A 22,346-nucleotide genomic window follows, 5' to 3' on the forward strand; every position below is an offset into this window, starting at 1 on the left:
AATCATTAGGGTGGGACACATGGGTTACTAACAGCTTACTACACAACATACACTTAGTATTACTTTCTTAGCTACAGTATACATATCTCCCTGGCATATTACATAATTTATGCAGCAGCATATAAGATGTTTTTTTAACCTTTTTGTGATGTGCTCACTTGAACAGGAAGGTGGCGCGACAGTCCATTGTGGGCAAATTTTGAGAAAGAGGCCGGATTTACAATTCTGAGTTGAATGACCGTTTAAAACGTAGTTTCCCAGTTTGAGCTCATTTATTCCCAACTTCCCAGTTGCAATGCTTGCAGTTAGCCACTGTCACTGATTCCTTCTAAACCACTCATTGTTGAATTTGCGATTTCCAACTTCTTGTTTAATGTTAATGTCCAATGGCAGATGAGCACCAATTTCTTTTATCTATAATTTCTCTTCATTATTTCTCTTCATATGACAAGGATTAAAAAGGATTTGCCAGTAGATTCACGATGATGACTGCTAGCTAAGATTTTGAAAGTAAGATGTTGACATGATCAGTCCAATCAAAGCAACTGTACATATAACGTGATTTGACGTCATTTTATCTGTGGCCAATGACCTTGAGCCTTCTTGGAAGGGCACTTAAAGTGTAACTCTATGGCAGGATCCAAAGGGCTTAAATGTTCTATGTCTACCCTCACTAAGGACTTAGACTTGGCAATGACGTAGTGTCCCAAGGAGTGACAGAACACTGAGCCAATCATGGTGCAATGCTCCTATTTTCTGCTGGCTTGCCCCACTTCCACGGAAAGCACTGAGCTAGGCTGAAACATGCATTTTGGAGCTGCCTTACTCAAACTGATATGTGACACGTATTAATACCAAAATAACATGCAAAACAGGCAAGTCCAAACATTTTAAATATGGTGCTCAAAATGCCCCACCTGTCCTGAATGACGGGTCGCCACTGCGTAGGCTACATGCTGTGTGATCTTCCCACTCACTGAAGCTTGCCTTCCTATCTGAGTACGTGCCAAACAGAACTCGGGCGGTACGCTGCGTAATTAAGCATTTTATTTCCTCAATCTCAATTTGTTCAGAGGATCCGATGGGATGGTAAAATCACAGATATTTGTTATTTAAATTATCAATGGCATCTTCCAAATCGACAGATGGTGAGTATCAAACAATGCACGATGTGACTATTTCTTGTTTAAACTCGCATGTTCATGTTTATGGTTTATTTGGAGCCTACCGCAGCCTGTCCAACCTTGTTTCTGGAAAACTACCGTCCTGTAAATGTTGAATCCAACCCTAATCTAGCGTACATAATTGTTATAATTAGCTGGTTGATAAACGGAATCAGGTTAGTTAACCTACAGGGCAGTAACTCTCCAGTAACAGGGCTGGAGACCCATGACACATTGTCACTGACATAACAATCAACAACAGTCTTTGTTTTATCTCATGCAATTCCTCATTAGGTTTATTAGGATCCACAGTCTGGTTCAAACTGACCTTTTGACTACAAATTCGTTAGATTGCTGTTACATTTCGATTCAATATAAAGTGAAAGTAAAGCCTAAGTAAAACGATCGTGCTGTTTTACTTAATAGCTAGGCCTACCCATTGCATAATTTTGCGTGAGGTTGAGTAGCCAAATTCCTCGTTCTGTTCTCTATTCACTCATTCTCGCTTCTCGGCATCAGCTATGTCATATTTGGATCAGACATTGACTGCACATGTTTAAACTTGGTCGAGATTACAATTAAAATGCCACCTCTATCAAAGTTTACCTTATCAAAAACAATTATTTCCATGACTAAACCTGTTTCTCTTCTGCAGAAGATTATCCGCTGAAAGCATGGCAGAGAAGGTCCAGCATTGATGGTAGACGTCCCAATAGTAAGAATGACTTTATCTATAACTTACAGGAAATACTGCAATATTTATAAAAGCTATTGTTACGGAGTCTAGTTGATAGGTAATCGACTAGCCGGACTGTTCCCCGGACTCCGCGTGTAGGGATTTGTACAATGCATGAACAAGGCTATTGAACTAGACATTGGTGTCTGTCTTTATTACTTTATCCAATATATCATACTGAAACAGCTATCAGTAGTAGCCTAGAACCATTCACTTTCAATGACCAAAGTTATAATGATATAAATAATTGTATTTATTTGTTGCTATTTCATAGTAGGCCTTATTTTATTTTGTTCACCAAATCATATGAATGAACTGACTTATATTTGGGGGGTAGCTCCAACCGGGACTCAAACCTGGGTCCAGTGACCATCAAGCCAACACCTTAACCATTGCACCAAGCACTCTTGATGAGGTTGCTAGGTGTTGGGTTACGGTCGCTACAATATCTAACAATCCGAAAACTACTATTTCAAACAATTCCAAATCACAATACTGAAAGGTTGCATTTACTTCCTTTCAGTGTCCATGTCCAGAATTGCGCTGGTGGGGAAGACTGGTTCTGGGAAGAGTTCATCAGCCAACACAATCCTAGGGAGAGATGCCTTCAGATCAGGTGTCAGTGGGTACTCTGTCACCAGAGAGTGTTCTAAAGAGACAGGGGAGGTGGGGGGCCGAGAGGTCACCATAGTGGACACACCTGGCTTGTTCGATACTTCTCTCTCTGAGGAGACAGTAAAGAGAGAGATAGCTAAATGTGTCAACATGTCAGCACCAGGTCCACACGCCATCATAGTTGTGATTAAAGTAGGTACCTTCACAGAGGAGGACAGAAGTGCAGTGAAAAAGGTTGAGGAGATATTTGGGAAAGATGCTAGAAAATACACCATGATCCTTTTCACCCATGGAGACAAAGTTAAAGGGGGTATTGAAAAATGTGTGGAGGAAGCTGGTGAAGATCTCAAACTGATTTTGAATACATTTGGGAATAGGTACCACATCTTCAATAACATGAAAACAAACGACCGTACCCAAGTCTGTGAGCTGTTTGAAAAGATTGATGACATGGTTGCTGACAACAATGGGGACTTCTACTCTAACTACACATACCAAAAAGTTTCCAAAATGCTGGAGGAGAGAGAGTCAATGCTCAAGGAGGTATATGAGAAGAAACTGCAAGAAGAAGTTGAGGCACTTAAATCAAAATATGATAAAGCTCTGTGTGCACTGCTGGCAGAAAACCTGACTCTAAAAGGGGCTGAAAAGGAGGGCAGAAACAGACAACGTGAGAGAACTCTGAAGAGAAGGGACAATCACATTCAAGAGACAAAGAGATTTTATGATGGTTTAAAGAACAGAACGCGATATGTTGTAGAGCAAGTCCCAGGCACTGAGGACTTTGATGACATTGTTGGGCGATACCCAGAGACCTTGTCCTTAAAATGGAACTAACTACTGTATAGGCCTAGTAGTGGTAATTTGCAGTGAATGCACAATTGATGTGCTGGTAAACTACTTTGTAGCACAACATGTGATGATAGGCCCTACTTTAAATTTGAATGATCTTTAAATAATAGCAGAATCACAAATGATATGTGTATATTTGGTAGGCCTGTTTCTCATTTTTCTAAAGCAAATGCCAATTCTGTTAGCTAAGTCTAAGAAAATATAATTGTTGCCTTGTTGATACATTTTTATAAAATGTTATAATACAAGTATTGTCAATTTTTTTTGTCACCATTAAAACCTATTTGATGTGCCTATAGTGTTCATTTATTTCATCAGTCATTTGTGTCACGGCTCCTCCTCTGCAAGTGCATGGGTGGTTCCTCCTGCAGGCAGAGGAGGGTCGTTAGTGATTGCAGCTGGTGTGATTGGAGCCACCTGGGCTCAGGGTATTTAACAAACTGCTCCACTAACCTCTCTGTCTGTCTCGCTTGGCTTGCTCCCTCCCTCCCTCCCTCCCTCCCTCCCTCCCTCCCTCCCTCCCTCCCTCCCTCCCTCCCTCCCTCCTCCAGGTATGATCCTGTTTTGTTTGTTCCCTTTTTGGTTTATTTAGCTTCCATTCAGTCATGTTTACACACACATATTCACGCATCCATGCACCTTACATTATGACATTTCCATACCTCATTCCTTTTTCTTTGTTTAGAATTAATAGTTTTGTTTTATAATAAAGAACTTTTTGAATTGGCCTATACCAGTTGTTGATGTCCTCTCATTTTTGCCACAGGCTATGAGCCGGCCTGTGAAATTTGGATAATCTATTTGGGACATATTTGTCCTTTATGATATGTTTTGTGTGACTCTTCAACACCTGTTTTACTGTACACTGGAAGATGCTGTAGTCTCTTAGACTACGGGCTGTATTCGCTAGGCACCGAAAGAGTTACCAAATTGACGAACACGTAGTCCCTCACTGTTTAAATCGGGTAACTCTAATCGAATAAGAAACATTTTAAATTTTCCGTTGCAGAACGTTTTGCTACGTTTTAATACGGTGTCGGGCTACACTGACGAATACAACCCAGACTTCCCCTTGAGCTCGTGCGCAATAGCCTGTTGACGACGTTAGACGCGTTTAAGAAATTAAGAGAATTTCATTTTCAACCAGAGAATTAAGCCATGTTCCGGGGTTCCGCGAGGAATGGTAGAATCACGGATTTTCTTCTAAATTAAATGATCAGTGGAATCTTCTCAATCAACAGACGGTGAATATAGATCGAACCATTTTGTTGACGAATAGGCATATAGGCCTAGGCTACAGTGTAAAATGCCAGACAAATTACTGTTTTCTTTTCCACAATTCCACAAAATCCGACTTATTAGACTACACAGACTGTTTTAAAACCATCAATCAATATTTCAGTACAAATAATATCCACGTTTAAGTTTCGATATCATGTGAAAGTAAAACAAAGTAAAATGGTCGTGCTGTTCTGGAGGCCAAGCCGAAATAGAAAGAAAATAAAATACATTAATGTGTTAACGTTAAGTAATGATCAGTTAACTTTTCTGGTGAGCTTTGCGTTGTTTTGCTTGAGATCGAGTACTCAGTTATTCAATTGGACTATCACAAATTATATTTGAATGCACAATTCTTACGATCTGCAATGTTTGGGCAACTGTTGTTCAGTAAGACAATCTACGGCAGTTTTTTGGAACAGTATAAGGTCCGTGATAATTTAGAATTTACTCGAATGAAATTCGTCTTTCAATTTATACAGCAGGAAGTTGAAAAACGAATTGTTTAATCATTTATTGAAATGGCCAGAACACTTGTAAATATTGCAGATTCTTTTGCATAGTGAAATCTTGATTACGCTCAAGAATGAGCGAAATATGACAATTAGCAAACAAATGTGAATCAAGGAGTTATATCGTCTCTTGCAGCTAGAGCTATGCATTTTATGTCTCATGTCATTCTATATATATATATATATATATATTTGAATGCTACATTTAAGTTATGTGGATTTGCAGTGTAGGTAGACTAGTATATAGTAAACTTTGATTCCTGTTGGTTTGTGTAATTACCCTAAATATTACATTTAAAAAAGGCATTAGATTAACACACTCCGATTGTTTGTGTTTTAACCTCTACTCACCTTAAAGATTTTGCTTACAATTACACAAGGTTATGTTCAAACCAGTTACCTATGCTGCAATAACTTTCCTTCCATTTTCCCAGTGACTAAATAGTAAACCAGGATGGACACATCATCCCTCAGGATTGTCCTGTTGGGCAAGTCAGGAGCTGGGAAAAGTTTATCAGGAAACGCCATCCTGGGAAGGTCAGCTTTTGAATCAAAATTAAGCTTCAAGGCTGTGACAAAAACATGTACAGAGCAGACTGATAAAGTCTCTGGAAGACAAATCTGGGTGGTCGACACACCAGGAATTACCAGTACTGAAGAAGAGCAAATTGAAGAAGAGCAAATTAAAGCAGTGTGTCAACATGCCCTTGACTCATCCATTCCCTGTCTGTTTCTGGTAGTACTCAAGGTAGACAGGTTCACCGAGGAGGATCAGAAAATAGTGAAGAAAATTGAGAAGATTTTGGGGGATAAAGGAATAGACAAGAGTTACATTCTGTTCACACATGGTGATGCTCTCAAAGGCATGAAAATAGAGGATTTCATCTTTGAAGATGACGAGGGTGTGCTCCCAAAAGTTGTTCGGAGATTTGGTTTGAAATACCATGTGTTCAACAATGACACTGGAAGTCAAGATCAGGTTGAGGAGCTTCTGACTAAATCGGGATACCTGACATGGAGTAAGTATCTTATTATTTGGCAGGTCGTCTTTGCAAAAGATTTATAGACTCGAGGGTCTTTCTTGGTTAAAGGTCCAGAACAGTCATTCTGATTCCCATGTAAAATAGCCTTTTGAGTGACTAGAACATCACTCATAATACTTTTCCTGATTTAAAAAAAAAAGAAGCATTTTCTCTCATGTCAAACTACCAGGAAGTCTGAAAAGACAGACTTAGTGGGCAGGGAGCTAGTAGGCTGAGTGGGCGGGAGCACACCTTGACTGGTTGTTCTATGAAAATGCCTATGTCAAGCAACATGGATGCAGTGAGAAGGGTTGCAGTGAGATTATCTCAAGCACATTTATTGATACACAAACATCATTGAAATTGCATGCAACATCCAATCCTGTCATGCATCACATCATGGTTTTACAAATGATTTGTTTATCCAACTGTTTGGTTATTGTAACAGCATCAATATATACAAAATGTTGCCTGTATAATGGAATTGTCCGAACTGTTTATCAAGCTAGTTCATCTTGGACAATTTCATTTGAAACTTTACAGGGTACGGTCTGGGTACATTTCATTAAATCCAAGTGTTTGACATTGGGGAGGGGACCAGTAACTTTGATCAAACTGTATCAATGTAGAAGCAACAGTCATTTTTCCTACTTTGGTAGTCCTTATTTGACCTGGTTTCATTCACATTTCATGAAAAACATGATTTTGACTGTTTGGGAACTTTTAAGTAAGTTAAATAAAAAAAAAAAAATAGTGATTGAAATGAGAAACCACTAGGCAATTAGAACCAATAAATGAAGATATTAAATGTCGGCCACATTTTCCAGAGCAAGTTACATGTTTATCAACACCTAGGTCTATGGGTGCATACCAATAGTAAGCTGACAGTCATATCTATAGTAAGGGTATTTTTCATGACTGTCTATGGTTATCCAACAGGTGTCCCAGAAAACACAGAAGACAGAAGAATCGTGTTGCTGGGTAGAAGTGGAGTTGGGAAGAGTGCATCAGGGAACACCATTCTGGGTCTGACAGGGTCTGAACAGTTTAAGTCTGACTGTGGCTTTGGCTCCGTAACCACACATAGTAAGGCCAAAACAGCACCGGTAGCAGGAAGGGAAGTTACTGTGATAGACACACCTGGTCTTTCTAATGAGAGACACTCTGCTGAGCATCTATTTGATGAGATGATGAAGGGTTTTGTGTTCTCTGCACCAGGGCCACATGCCTTTGTCTTTGTGTTTGAGATTGGGAGGGTAACACACAATGACACTAACATGCTTCGTCTACTTGAAAAGCTATTTAAAGCTGATGCTATGAAATATGCAATGGTTCTTTTCACTCATGGTGATAAACTCAAAAACCAATCAATCGAAGAAAAAATACATGCAAACGAGGTTGTAAAACAAATAGTTGTGATGTGTGGTGGCAGGTACTGTGTCTTTAACAACGAAGCTGCGACCAACAAACAGCAGGTCAGGAATTTACTAGAGAGAATAGATGAGATGGTGGCAGAAAACAATGGCCAATGTTACAGCTCTGAGCTGTTCCAAATGGCAAACAATTTAATGCAAGAGGATAATGCAATTCGGAAACGAAAAAGAGATAGGCCTACACCAACAGATACGCAGCCACATGACAGCAACAGGACATCTGCTAGATCCAACAACAATGACCCAACACCTGATCAAGAAGATCTAGGATGGGTCTTGTCAATGATTAGGAGGTGTATACCATGGTTATGGTGGGTCATAGAATTTTTTAGATCACTTTGTGCAAGCCATTCCCCAGAAAGGGAAGGCCTACTGCTAAGGCAAGGTGTGAGCTATTAGCAGCAAGAATACCGCCCACTAGATTCTAAAAGACATTAAGGCAGATTATGTCACTAAGGGCTCGATTCAATCCGTATCGCCAATTTGAGCCGACATACAGCGTTTACCGTAAACGCGGGAACATTCCCTTTAAAATTCTATCTTTATAGTGCTGAACTTTGGCAATACAGATTGAATTGAGCCCTAAGGCTGGAGTTCAATCAAAGACATTTGTTATCAAGTTTACTGTACATGCGGATTGCCTCTTATCCTCTTGTCGTCCCCTTATGCCATAGTTTGTACATCTCAATTGTCATTAGAAACCACATTTGTTTAAGCAAGTCAGCCATATCAGCTATGTTTGTTTTTTTAAGATAGTAAATGAGGCTGAATGAACTGTTTTGGTGCCAGACAAGGCTCCGCTGATAGCCAGGTGTAGCAGTGGTAAGATGTTGGGACTGCTGTTGGGACAGCTTTATGTAGGCCCTAACAGTTTGTGGGCACCGTTTTAGTGCAATTAATGTATTGTTTAGTGTTGAGTTGGGTAGCGGATTTGTTGGCATGCATCCCGCATTTTTTTTTCTTGCCCTACCAAGATTTAAATGCTAAAATCACCACTGCGCAAGATCAACCAGTATCGGATCTACTATTGTTGGTCTCCCTCTGTTTTCCGTGGCCTTTCTCTGCTGGAGATCTGTTGGCGGATTGGATTGTCTGACTGACTATAACTTTTTTGCATATGGTATTTCATTTGTTTTAGTGTGATTTATACCGTGTTGGTTTATGTGTTCAGTTGTAGTTGAAGACTACTGAGAAATCCGATACTCTTTATTGTTTGTGTTGCCGGAGTTTATTGCAATCTGATTGTGGAATGAGACAGGTTTTACGCATCACATTATGGAAGGACAATTTTGTGACTGAGGTGACTTGGGTTCACTGCACTGATTTACCAGGCTGGATTTTTTTAATTTTAGGTATGGGACACTTACCAGTGAACCAAGGATGTTATTATTTTGTGGCTTTTATATTGATTGTGTGATTATTGTGATAATACAACAAACGCAAAAGAACAGTGGTTTTGAAGTTATTTTCAATGTTTTAAAGGTTTATGAAAAGTGTATTTCCATACTGACTTTTACACGAGTCCTTTGTATTGGTTTTGATTTGACGGACCATACGGGACTCATTCCCTCACAAACAAAAAGGAGAAATCAATATTTTCTCTGGTAGGCACAACCTACCTGGCACCCCTAACAAACAATAACCTCAAGTCAAAACCGTTACAATATGCTAGTCGGAACTAGGGAACTCAGAAATTTCCGACTTGCTAATTCATTGAATGTGGCATGTGTATAACTACAATCATCAGATAGCAAGTCGGACATTTGTGATTTTCCTAGTTCCGACTAGCATGTGAACGCGGAATTACTATGGAGTACTGTTCATTGGTAGTTTTCGATCAGTTTAGTGTCTATTATTTCTGCTTCAAATTAAATGCATTATTATTGTTATGATGACAGTATGGGTAACAAGGGTAAATACACTTTATGTAACTGTGAACATTATTCTCACTTTTACTTACATACTGTAGCTTCTGTTTGCTGTTTATTTGTGAAATTAACCCATTTGTATTCTTTTAATGCTCAGGTTCAATAAAACACGGCAAATGAAAAAAGTTGCCTTTATACACTGAGTGTACAGAACGTTATGAACACCTGCTCTTTCCATGATCCAGACTGACCAGGAGAATCCAGGTGAAAGCTATGATCTTTTGTTGATTTCACTTGTTAAATCCACTGCAATCAGTGTAGATGAATGCGAGGAGACAGGTTAAAGAAGGCTTTTTAAGCCTTGAGATAATTGAGACAAGGATTGTGTATGTGTGTAATTCAGAGGGTGTGGGCAAGACAAAATATTTAAGTGCCTTTGAATAGGGTGTGGTAGCAGGTGACAGGCGCACCGGTTTGTGTCAAGAACTGCAACACTGCTGGGTTTTTCACGCTCGAATAGTGGTATATGGTGTAGGGTTAGTTGGTGGTGCAATTTTTTTCCTGTCCCCTACTTTTTTATTTTTGTATCACAAAATGTAAAGTGATTGACCACACACTACCGCACAGTAGGTGGCGGCATGCACAAACAAAATCGCCATGGCACCAAAGAAGAAGCCCAGTTCCTTCACAACCGCTCTGCCAGAAATAGAACAATGAGCCAGATATTTCACCGGATGTATAAATGTGAAGCATCTGGTTGGCGTTTCCACTCATTACCAAATATGGTGATGAGAGGAAGCCCAGTGGCCGGCAGTGGGAGAAGATGGAGCGAGATGGATTTTGGCCGACATTCTGCAAATTTTCTCATCAATGAAACATTTGATCTCCATACCGTTTTCTTTTTCCAAAACTAATATCTGTAACACACAGAGTGGACTGCGTTTTGTAGACTTCACCCTTTGCTAAAGTTTCAAAAAATGGCATTGTTTCGAAGGAGTGCAAAGGCAAATTGAGATACTGCACACACCCACTTCACATAGTAGGCGTTCCCTAACGGAAATATGCAAATAAATGCTAGAACGTGCCAATAGGATCTCACTAGCTCATGCTGGGCTCTGCCCACCTCTTTGCTTGTTCTGCCCACTACAATTAATTTGCTCCCATTGGAAACGACAGGCTCTGGTGGAGCTGTAGCGTGCACCTGACAGGAGGAAGTTGAGAAGGCGAAAGCAGAAAGCGTCTCGAGTACAGTTAGTGAGAAAGATGATTGGACAACAGTGAAAAAAACCCCAGAAAAACAGCTATAATCGTTGTGGAAAATTTGTCTGATGAATCGTTGCTGGATGGAGTATGTTTTTTGCATAAGGATGTTCATTTGGGAAACCATTTTAAAGTGACAAGGATGGTGGAGAAGGCATTGGGAAAAGTGGATGCAGTCAAAGTAACCAGGAGTGGTATGGTGTTTTATCATGTGTATCTAAAGAGCAAAAGGAGTGTGCATTGTGGCGCGAAGTTATCGACCCATGAAGTGGACAGCTTTGATTTTCGGAGCAGGGCACCGGTAAAAGGTGATACCTCTGGCATCCTGTTAGAGACTGATAATATCTTAGGCAAAACATTCCAGGGGTAGTTAATGCGTGTTGCTTGATCCCTATGGAGAATGGAAAAAAGGAGCAAAGTTTATCTGTATTATTGATGTTTAATGAAGATTATCTACCACCGTATGTAAAGTTGGGATATATAAGATATGCCGTAAGAGCATTCCGTGCAAAACCCGATGCAATGCATGAAAAGTGTAAAAAGTTTGTCAAGTGTCAAATTTTTCCAGACAAAAGGAATATGTTTTTCAAGAGTCTGTCAATGTAAAATGTTGCAACTGTGGCGGGGATCATATTCTCTGAGTGCCCTGTCAGGGTGAAAAAGATTGAGGTGTCAAGGATCATGGCTGTACAGCAAATTTCCTATATGGAGGCGGTGAAGAGAGTTGAAGGGGAAAGAGGCCACAGTTCTGAAGAAGATATGGCGGTGGATGCATGCAACCAGTTGCAAATGTGGAAGGACCACCAGAGGGCAGGCTGGACTCACGGATAGTAGCCCAACTAGGCATGTGAGTCAAGGGGACCTGAGGCAATTAAGCACAGCTGATGGTACTAATGACCTATTATCTTTTCCCTACAAGAGAGAGGAGGGAACCAGCAAGAAGGAGGAAAAACCTATCTCTGGAAGAAGGCTACCAAGAGAGAGATGCTAACCACGAAGAACCATCAAGACGGTGACAAACCCGTGACTTTTGTTGTAGTTTAAAGAGAATCGTATTGTGTTCCTGTTTCATCTGGAGAAGATGTATGTTTTTCCTTGGGAGATTTTGATTGATTATGTTGGAGTGTTTGTATTGACCAAAATCCCTAAATAGAGAACTATGTTCAATCAAGAAACCAACTCCTGACTCGTTTATTCCACCTTTCCGCTTTAGAGTGACGCCAAATTACTTGGTCCGCTCACATTGGTGGAGAATGTGGACATTTGGTGGACGAGTGACACGAGGAGTGACACGAGGATAAGTGAGTACCGGGAGATCCTCTCCCGGTACCAGCTGACTGCCAGACATGGAGCCGTAAAGTTCCATTAATGGACCTATACGGCTGACCAACCCGTCCGTGCCCAGATCTTCGCACTAATACGGCTGACGAAACAGTGGCTGGAACCCGGAAAAGGGGTAGGACATGTAATTGAGACCCTTGTAGTGGACAAGATATTGAGGGAATTACCCAGTGACTTAAAAAGGGTCGTGAGGCAAGCCAACCCGTTGTCAGCCGACGACATAGCCCAGGCGGTGGAAACATACCGATCTACAGGGGAGTTGTTAAAAGGTAACAAGGAGGAATGGAAGGATTCTACAAATCCCGTACCACGACTCACCCCGGCACGTCCGCCACCGAAACGTCCAAACCCCATCCGGAGGTGGGAGAAGTTGTCCCCCACCCAGTAGGGTCGGTGTTATAAATGTCAGTCTCAAGACCATTATGCTCCACAATGTCCTAGCAAGGACGAGTCCATGGTCAGAGTCATCGCTACACATCCCGGTTCGAGAGGGCAGGATCAACATTGTTGGTTAGCAGAAATAGCACCAGCCCCAGAGATACCGGTTCGAGTAGAAGGACAAGACGTGGTAGCCATTCGACTCGGGAAGTATGGTTACGTTAGTAGAGGAGCGGATGGTGACCTCCACAACACTGCTACCAGACAAAGTAGCCGTGTCCTGTATCCATGGAGACACCCACTATTACCCCGCCGTGAATCTGTCTATTCTCACTCCAAAAGGAAGGTGTACAGTCAGGGCAGGGAAAGTACCCCAGCTGAAGGTGCCATTATTGATCGGGGGAGAATGTCCCCTATATAAAGCATCGGCAGATGACGTTATGAACGGGGACAGGAAGGAAGAAAAAAACAAAATCAAAGCCCGAGGTAGTAGTCCTACAAGGAGACGTAGCCTCGACCTCATCCTCTGGAGCAGAGGAAGAAATAGCGACCCAACGTTTACGACAGATATTCCAGGAAACCACCGATGAAGACACCTACGAAGGGTTATACACGACGCAGGAAGGAAGGAGCAACCAGGCGCTATGGGATATATTTGAAGCCCCATCCGAGGAGGGAACCTGGAAGGGATTCTCCTCGGTCACCCCTGGCGGGTATGGGGAACCACCTCCTCACCCCTCTACCGAGGTCGACCTGCCCCAGGAATTAAAGGGACAGTTCGGCACCTCGCAGCATAGAGACCCGGACCTAAGGGAGGCCATGAGGAAGGTGAAGGTGATCGACGGGAGGAACGTCGACGGATCAGGTAAGCCCCCTCACTTAGCCCATTCCCACGTCCTAGGAGGACACCTGGCACGGGACAAAACTATCGACAGGATCATGCAGAGATTCTATTGGCCCCCTGTCACCCAGGATGTGGCCAGGTATTGCAGGACGTGTGATCAATGTCAGCGTACAGCCCCACGGCCACACCTACGTAACCCTTTGATTCCTCTCCCCATTAGAGACCCCCTTTGAACGCATAGCTATGGACCTCGTGGGACAACCCCCAAAATCCGCCAGAGGACACGAGTACATCCTAGTGGTTGTAGATTACGCTACCAAGTTCCCAGAGGCCATACCCCTGTGTAACATGGCGTCAAAGGGAATTGCCAAGGAATTGTTCCTGATGTTCTCTCGGGCGGGCCTTTCCAAGACAATCCTAACTGATCAGGGAACCCTGTTCATGTTCCGGTTGATGAAGGACTTGTGTCGGTTATATCAGGTTCAACAGATACGTACAAGCATATTCCACCCTCAAACGGACGGATTGTGCGAACACTTGAACAAAAAGATTAAAAGCATGTTGAGAAGAGTGGTGTCCAGAGACGGGAAAAACTGGGACATGCTTCTCCCACACTTAATGTTTGCCCTGCGAGAAGTACCCCAGGCGTCCACTGGATTCTCCCCATTTGAATTGCTCTATGGCAGACCCTGTCGAGGGATCCTTGATTTAGCCAAGGAGATCTGGGAGACCCAACCATGCCCCTTTAGGTCCACAATAGAACATGTTACCCTGATGAGAGACCGCCTGTCGGCAGTGTGGCCCATACTAAAGGAGCATATGGAGAAGGCGCAAAGGACCCAAGGCCGGGCCTACGATAAGTCTGTGACACCGTGGGAGAGAAAGTGATGGTGCTCGTGCCCACGGCTGAACACCGTTTGCTGGCGCAGTGGAGGGGGCCTTACGATTATGCGATTATCTGAAGACAGCACCCTGCATACAAAAGCATGAAAAACATTTTTCAACCAGGCAGGTGCGCCACAAAAGTCAGAAATAGCGATATAATAAATGCCTTACCTTTGAAGATCTTCTTCTGTTGGCACTCCAAAAGGTCCCAGCTACATCACAAATGGTCCTTTTGTTCGATAAAGTCCGAGTCCCAAAAACTCAGTTTAGCTGGCGCGCTTCATTCAATAATCCACCGATTTCCCTCCTTCAAACTGCATACAAAATTAATCCCAAACGTCACCAATAAACTTCTCCAAACAAGTCAAACAATGTTTATAATCAAACCTCAGGTACCCTAATACGTAAATAAACGATACAATTTAAGACTGAGAATCGTTATTGTCTTTACCGGTGATAAACAATAAAAAACGCACTCTCATTCACGCGCATGAAAACACTACAGCCAAAATGGGAGCCACTTAAAAATGAGCTAGAATTCGTAGTTTTTTTCAAAAACAAGCCTGAAACTTTCTAAAAACTATTGACATTTAGTGGAAGCCCTAGGAACTGCAATCTGGGAGGATTTCGCCTCATAATAAACATGACAGCCATTGGAAACAGTGGTAGGCTGAATTAAAAAAGGTTTGGGGTTGGTTTGTCCTCTGGGTTTCGCCTGCCATATCAGTTCTGTTATACTCACAGACATTATTTTAACAGTTTTAGAAACTTTAGAGTGTTTTCTATCCAAATCTACCAATTATATGCATATCTGAGTAACAGGCAGTTTACTTTGGGCACGCTTTTCACCCGGACATCAAAATACTGCCCCCTAGCCCAAAGCGGTTTAAATACATTTTTGAGCAAACGGAATGAGCAACAGCCACGTTTGGCTACATATGGACCGTTAGTGTAATTCCCGCGAGAGAGTAATGGTTAATGTGATTGGATGTTAATTATTTGACTAGGCTACCTGTATTTGACATTGTGTTGTTATTTCGCTGAACACTAGATGGTTTAATTTTATTTTTGGCAGTGAAACGAGGCTACTCAGGCGAGGAAAAAAAACATCACCCAAATGTATAGCCCCATTGGAAAATCTAAATGGACTGTTTGAAAATGTGAATTTTTTTCTTAAAATAAATAAATGTGAATCACATTTTTATTTGGCGTACCCCCGACGGCATTGCGTACCACAGTTTGGGAATACCTGCTCTACAGGAATGACCGAGTCCATCCAAATCATCTTGGCTCCTGGATTCCTGTCCATGCATTTCAAGGCTGTGTTGAAACTGACTTATCAATGACCCAAAACCAACTCAGTTAATCCCTACCATTGTGACAATAAGCCATCATAATGCTGCATCAAATGTACATTATCCTGAGGGCGTTGGCAGACACAATGTAAGTAACATAATTGATGTCCCCCTAATTTCCCTGTATACCTCTGTTGATCCTACAGCTATTGTATGCAGTAATCATGAGCCTATGAACCAGAGTTAGTGTTAGTACTGAGGCGGTGTGCCCTAGTAGGAAGACCACTGTGTGCAGCTCACCCTGCAACATCAGCTCCAATATAAATAACATGAACAAGTCTACTTCGGATAAGCTTCCCAGTAAAGCATCAAAAACAATCAAGCAAAAAGTGCAAAAAAAATTGCCCATATTAACATATGCAGCCTGAGAAACAAGGTCCATGAAGTCAATAACTTGCTTGTAACAGATGACATTCATATTCTGACTGACTATCTCGGAAACGCACTTAGATAATATCTTTGATACAGTGGTAGCAATACATGGTTATAACGTATATCGAAAAGACAGAAATGCCAACGGGGGCGGTGTTGCGGTCTATAATAGGAACCACATTCCTGTAAAGCTTAGAGACGATCTCAGGTTAAATACTGTTAAGTAATATGGCTACAGGTTCATCTGTCCTCACCTAAAGCCCATTCTTGTAGGTAGCTGCTATAGACCACCAAGTGCTAACAGTCAGTATCTGGATAATATGTGTGAAATGCATTATATTGTATGTGATATCAACAGAGAACTATATTTTCTTGGTGATTTAAATATTGACTGGCTCTCATTAAGATGCCCACTCAAGAAAAAAATTCTAACTGCAACCAGTGCCTGCAACCTGGTTCAAGTTGTCATTCAACCTACCAGGGTATTTACAAACAGCACAGGAATGAAATCATCAACATGTATCGATTGCATCTTTACTAATGCTGCAGAAATGTGCTTTAAAGCAGTATCCAAATCCATAGGATGTAGTGATCACAATATAGTAGCCATATCTAGGAAAACCAAAGTTCCAAAGGCTGGACCTAATATAGTGTATAAGAGGTCATACAAGAAATGTTGTAGTGTCTCATATGTTGATGATGTAAAGAATATTTGCTGGTCTGTGGTATGTAATGAGGAGCAACCATACACTGCACTTGACACATTTATGAAATTGCTTACTCCAGTTACTAATAAGCACGCACCCATTAAGAAAATGACTAAAAACTGTTAGGTCCCCTTGAATTGATGAGGAATTGAAAAATGATATGGCAATATCGTTCGCTATTATCCTCAGTAATTTTCTATCCAGATTGTCAGACCCCGGTGGCTTGTCATTGTTGATAGACAACAATTTTTTTCACCTCTTCCGCACTGACTTTACGGAATTCATGAGTACAATTCTTGTCTTTCATAATTTGGTCCGATATACTTGGATGTGTTGTGTCAGCGTTTGTTGCTGGCATGTCATACCTAAGTTCTCTTATCTTGCCAATGAAAAAGTCATTAAAGTAGTTGATAGTGATGAGGCAAAAGGTATGGCAAATAAGTCTGATTGACAAACGTACTGCAAATTCAGAAATCATGTGACTAATCTTAATAAAACCAAAAATAAACTATACTATGAAACAAAAATAAATTATATAAAGAATAATAGTAAAAAGCTTTGGAGCACCTTAAATTACATTTTGGGAAAAAAGACAAACTCGGCTCCATCATTAATTGAATCAGATGCCTCATTCATCACAAAACCCACTGATATTGACAACTAATTAAATTACTTTTTCATTGGCAAGATAAGAAAACTTGGTGAGTCCCAACGGCATGACCTGGTACTCATAATGTCCGCTGGCTGTGTTGAAGGCTGTCATCCACTCATCCCCTTCGCGTATCCGAACCAGGTGGTAGGCATTCCGAAGGTCCAGCTTGGGAAAAAAATGGTGGTCCCCTGGAGAGGTTCAAAAGCCGAGGAGAGGAGTGGTATGGGGGTAACGATTTTTAACAGTAATGTCATTCAGTCCCAGGTAGTCAATGCACGGACGCAGGGTCTTGTCCTTCTCTCCACAAAGAAAAACCCTGCGCCAGCAGGAGATGCAGATGGACAGACGGCCCCAGTAGCCAGAGACTCCTCTATGTACTCCTCCATGGCCTTGGTCTCCGGCCCGGATAGAGAATATAGCCGACCCCGAGGTGGTGTGGTGCCTGGGTGAAGATCAATGGCACAATCATAAGGACGGTGCGGGGGAAGGGAAGTAGTGAGTGCCTTACTGAACACTTCCAGGAGGACATGGTATTCTGTGGGGATAGCAGAGACATCCACAGTCTTGCTAACGTCCTGAGGAAGTCTCGGGGAAAGCTGTGCTGCTTGAAGACAGTTGGAATGGCAAAATGGGCTCCAACCCAGGATGGAGCTCGTGGTCCAGTCAATAACAGGGTTGTATTTTTGAAGCCAGGAAAATCCCAAAACAACAGGAACATGGGGAGATGCAATGAGGAGGAACTGTATGGTCTCACTGTAGTTACCTGAAACCCGTATACGAACGGGCACAGCACTATGGGTGACTCCACCTATTGAGCGGCCGTCCAGTGCCCTAGCATCCATGGGAACCGAGAGAGGTAGAGTGGGAATACCAAGCTCAGAAGCAATAGTAGCATCCATAAAACTTTCATCAGCCCCAGAGTCAATGAGCACTCGGAGAGACTTAGATTGGTCTACCCACAGAAAAAGCACAAAAAAAGGTGTGCGGGTGATGGGAATTAGGGAACTCCCAGTCTGGCTCACCAGAGTACTGGTACCCACTAGAGACAAGGGTTTCCTAACAGGGCAGGTAGCTATATAATGTCCTACCCCTCCACAGTACAGACAACAGTTAGAACTCAGCCTACGTGAGCGTTCCCCAACCTATAACCTAGCTCTTCCCAATTGCATAGGCTCAGGAGTATCCAACTCACCCGTCGTTGATGATTCACGAGGGAACTCGGGTGGCTTCGGATCCTCTCAGAAAAACTGCCTTCGGGAACTTCCGGATTCCTTTGAAGGTGAGCGAGCCATAGCAGATGAACGTGTGTGCCCGAGGCCAGACCTCCTCTCACATCACTTCTAATGGTTAGGGCGATGAGGGAGTCGAGATCCACCGGCAATTCCCGAGCAGCTAGCTGATCTTTTACCACCTCAGATAATCCATGAAGAAAGGTATCGAACATTTTACTGGCCGCCTCTCTCCCAGATACAGGAGACTCGAATACCTTCCTCACCTTTGCCATGAAATCCTCCAGATGACAACAAATGGCGGATTGTTGCTCCCAAACTGCCGTAGCCCAGGAGAGCGCCCTTCCTGACATTAGCGTGATAATATACGCTATCTTCGATCGGTCTGAAGGAAACGAAGATGGCTGTAGCTCAAAAATAAGAGAGCACTGAGAAAGAAAACCCCGGCAGGTACCAGGATCCCCAGAATATTGCTCCGGAGGAGGTAAGTGGGGTTCTCGGGGAGCCGGGGTAGGCTGTACAAACTCACCACAAATAGGGAAAAAGTTACTGGGTGGTTTCTCAGGAGCTAACTCCCTGATTTGCTCCATTATAGCCTTAAACCCTTGGTTGTTGCGTTCCGTCAAGGAACCAAGCCCTTCCAGAAAGTCCTGTAACAGCTCCTCATGTCTCCCCATGGTGGCTCCCTGCAGGGAGACAGCGTGGCGGAGCTGGTCCAAGTCTGCTGGGTCTGTCATGGCCAGTTTGTACTATAAAGGCACAAGGCGAGACCCAGATGCAGACACATGAGGCAGATGGTTGGAGTCTTTGATAAATCCAAAAAGGGGTAGGCAAAATAATGGTCGTGTACAGGCAAAAGAATGGTTGTGTACAGGCAAAAGGTCAAAACCAGTTCAGACTCCAGGAGGTACCGAAGGGCAGACAGGCTTGAGGTCAGGGCAGGGAGAATGGTCAGGCAGGCGGGAATAGAGTCCAGAAAACAGGCAAGGGTCAAAACCGGGAGGACTAGCAAAAAGAGAATAGAAAAGGAGCACAGGAAAACACTGGTTGACTTGAAAACATACAAGACGAACTGGCACAGAGAGACAGGAAACACAGGGATAAATACACCAGGGAATATAAGCGACACCTGGAGGGGGTGGAGACAATCACAAGGACAGGTGAAACAGATCAGGGTGTGACAGGTGTATCATACAATGCGTCCATATGGCAGACAGAGACACATTCATAACTATGATTCAGTATGTCACGTTTGGTATGGTTACATAAGACAGATGGTTACTTAATGCAAAAACAAAAGTAGGGTGGTATGTTGGGTGGGCATATAACGCGAATATCTAGCAACTTAAAGGTTGCGAGTTCAAATCTCTTCATGGACAACTTTTGCATTTTAGCTAATTAGCACCTTTTCAACTACTTACTACTTTTTAGCTACTTTGCAACTACTTAGCATGTTAGATAACCCTTCCCCTAAACTTAACCTTTAACCTAATTCCTAAACTTAACCCTAAACTTAAGCCTAACCCTTAGTATAGCAAACATTAGCCACCTAGTTAGATTTCTGAACATATCATACGTTTTGCAAATTCATAACATATTTTCCAATTTTATAACATTTTGTAAATTTCGCAAATTCGTAACGTATGATACGAATTGTAATTCGTAACATATCATACGAAATGGGTGATGGGCATCCACAAATTACTACGTACCATACGAAATGTCTCGGATTTACGTTCAGAATAATACGAAATGCTCTGTAACTAGATTGCATCTCGGCCCTCACAGCTAACTTCCATTTGGAGAGCATAAGCTGGGGACATTTTTGAGTCATTCAGTTAGTTTCCTCTTGATTGCTAGCAATAGCATACATTCTTTGTTTAACAGTGTTATCTGACAAAGGTATTAATGTGAGTTTCCGCGCCTCTGCTTCCCCACACAATGTTTTCACTATATCAATTGCTGAAGGTAATATCAAAGTCTCTGCAATATGGTATGGTTTCTTTCATAGCGGGCCTAGCCATTCACTGTGGGAATGATTCAAGTGCAATGGTCAAGTGCGGCCTTTTCCCATGATCTAAGGGCACTCTGATGGAATTTTATCTTTTAGATTTGAATGACTTTCGATTTAAGGTTAACCACCTTAAAGGATTTTGAGATACAAAGACAAACATTTTCCTATCAGGCGACCCCACATGGGGTCGCGAGCCCTAGTTTGGGAACCTCTGGGCTATACAATGCCCTCACGAGAGTCCCCATTCTGTCATGCACCTGTGTACTGTTTTTATGGATACCCCCAACAGCTTTGCAATACATGGGATGGGCAAGCAAAGGAGTCGGGATACGTAGTCTTCATGAATGCTTATCCTTGGATGTCCAGTCATCCCCTCCTCAAATTCAACAACATTGTGTTCTTCTGCAGCTTGATTGAAATTGGTGACCAAACGAACTCACTTAGGGCACTTCCAGGGGAATCTGAATTTGGCTTGCGACGGAAGTTAACACTTCATACTCTTGGGAGCATATGAACTCCAAGAAGTCAAGGTCGAGGGGAGCTCACTCTAGCAATTGCGTCATGTGATATTTTTGCCTCAAGACAGTTTGGAGCAGCAATTCTTGAAAAAAATGAAGATTTTTTAGATATGTTTTCTTAGAGTTAAGGTGAATGTTTGGAGTAGTGCAAACGGACTCCCCTGATTCATGGCTGGGGCCAAATTCATCTCTGAGCATCGGTACTAAATAAGCTAGGCAGGCAGTGCTGACAGCTCTAGTAGATGCTCTTTGACCCCCATGGCGCAGCCAACTTTGAACTTTCAATTTCGTTATCTGGGCCTATAGCGTAGGAACAAAAGGTGTTTCCAGAACAAAGTTTTTCAATTTGGTGGTGTAAAGATAGGATGGAACTGTGCTCCTCCATATTTCTGTTTAGGCTTATGATTATCACCCACTGTGTTATTTGTTTAGCTAACCATAACTAGCCAGACAATAAATGTTTGAACATGGGTCTTTGATAATGTGAACCAGAGTGCGGTGTCGAGGCTGCGCTTAGCCGGTGATTCACCGTTGTGCAATTATAGGGGTTACAAATAGCAATAAAAAAATCACCTATATCAACAGCTCTTTGGTCGCCCAATGGTGCAGGCATTTAGGTGAATCGCTAACATAGCAGCATGAGTCCAATTGAGCCCCCTGGCCAACTGAAAGATGTCCTGCCAGTAACAGGGATGCGCTGACAATTGCTTTTAATTTCTACAATTCAAACCAATATTATGAAAGGCCCATACTAGTCCCATGCAAAATATGAATCATGCAAACTGAATGTCCATTAGTCTCGTGCAATTCATACTCCTCTGCACGTTCACGCCAAGACGAAATGGTAGCCTGCAGCTATAGGTCATGTCAATCCTACTAGCTAGCAAAAAAAGCTATTACATTTACATTTGTCCTTATCCAGAGCGACTTACAGTAGTGAATGCATACATTTCTTTTCCGTACTGGTCCCCCGTGGGAATCGAACCCACAACCCTGGCGTTGCAAACACCATGCTCTACCAACTGAGCCACATGGGACTACGCTATTCACAATGCCCCTATGCACAAATCGAGGTCCATACAGAAATGGTTTGTCGAGATCGGTGTGGAAGAACTTGACTGGCCTGCACAGAGCCCTGACCCCAACCCCATCGAACACCTTTGAGATGAATTGGAACGCCGACTGCGAGCCAGGCCTAATTGCCCAACATCAGTGCCCGACCTCACTAATGCTCTTGTGTCCACCTGTGGTAAATTCAAATGATTGGACATGATTTGGAAAGGCACACACCTGCCTATATAAGGTCCCACAG

The 22,346-nt window shown here is 42.5% G+C and overlaps 2 protein-coding genes across 6 annotated transcripts; both read left to right on the plus strand.

The window, feature by feature from the left end:
* Positions 1–809: 809 nt before the first annotated feature.
* LOC106568993 (GTPase IMAP family member 7) lies at positions 810–3,659 on the plus strand. Its single transcript, XM_014139928.2, has 3 exons — positions 810–1,148; positions 1,819–1,878; positions 2,423–3,659. Exons 1-3 carry the CDS (start codon positions 1,124–1,126, stop codon positions 3,349–3,351), a joined length of 1,014 nt encoding a protein of 337 aa, XP_013995403.1. The 5' UTR covers positions 810–1,123; the 3' UTR covers positions 3,352–3,659.
* A 700-nt stretch (positions 3,660–4,359) lies between these two features.
* Positions 4,360–9,682, plus strand: LOC106568992 (GTPase IMAP family member 8). 5 transcript variants are annotated; one of them, XM_045693869.1, is made up of 4 exons: positions 4,360–4,610; positions 5,591–5,693; positions 5,897–6,175; positions 7,118–9,682. In XM_045693869.1, exons 3-4 carry the CDS (start codon positions 6,022–6,024, stop codon positions 8,008–8,010), a joined length of 1,047 nt encoding a protein of 348 aa, XP_045549825.1. In that variant the 5' UTR covers positions 4,360–4,610; positions 5,591–5,693; positions 5,897–6,021; the 3' UTR covers positions 8,011–9,682. The 5 variants fall into 5 exon arrangements, with proteins under 5 accessions (XP_045549825.1, XP_013995401.1, XP_045549826.1 ...); XM_045693870.1 differs by having other exon boundaries at positions 4,420–5,072; XM_014139926.2 differs by having other exon boundaries at positions 5,591–6,175.
* The last annotated feature ends 12,664 nt before the right edge of the window (positions 9,683–22,346 follow it).

Source organism: Salmo salar, chromosome ssa14 (assembly GCF_905237065.1).
Source record: "Salmo salar chromosome ssa14, Ssal_v3.1, whole genome shotgun sequence".
NCBI lineage: Eukaryota > Metazoa > Chordata > Actinopteri > Salmoniformes > Salmonidae > Salmo > Salmo salar.

Excerpts from the sequence above, each read along its gene's own strand:
- LOC106568992 (XM_014139926.2), top strand. The coding sequence starts at position 5,611 with ATGGACACATCATCCCTCAGGATTGTCCTGTTGGGCAAGTCAGGAGCT. Across the intron at positions 6,176-7,117 it reads ATCGGGATACCTGACATGGA|GTGTCCCAGAAAACACAGAA; the intron begins GTAAGTATCTTA and ends GTTATCCAACAG.
- LOC106568993 (XM_014139928.2), top strand. The coding sequence starts at position 1,124 with ATGGCATCTTCCAAATCGACAGATG. Across the intron at positions 1,149-1,818 it reads ATCTTCCAAATCGACAGATG|AAGATTATCCGCTGAAAGCA; the intron begins GTGAGTATCAAA and ends TCTCTTCTGCAG. Across the intron at positions 1,879-2,422 it reads TGATGGTAGACGTCCCAATA|TGTCCATGTCCAGAATTGCG; the intron begins GTAAGAATGACT and ends ACTTCCTTTCAG.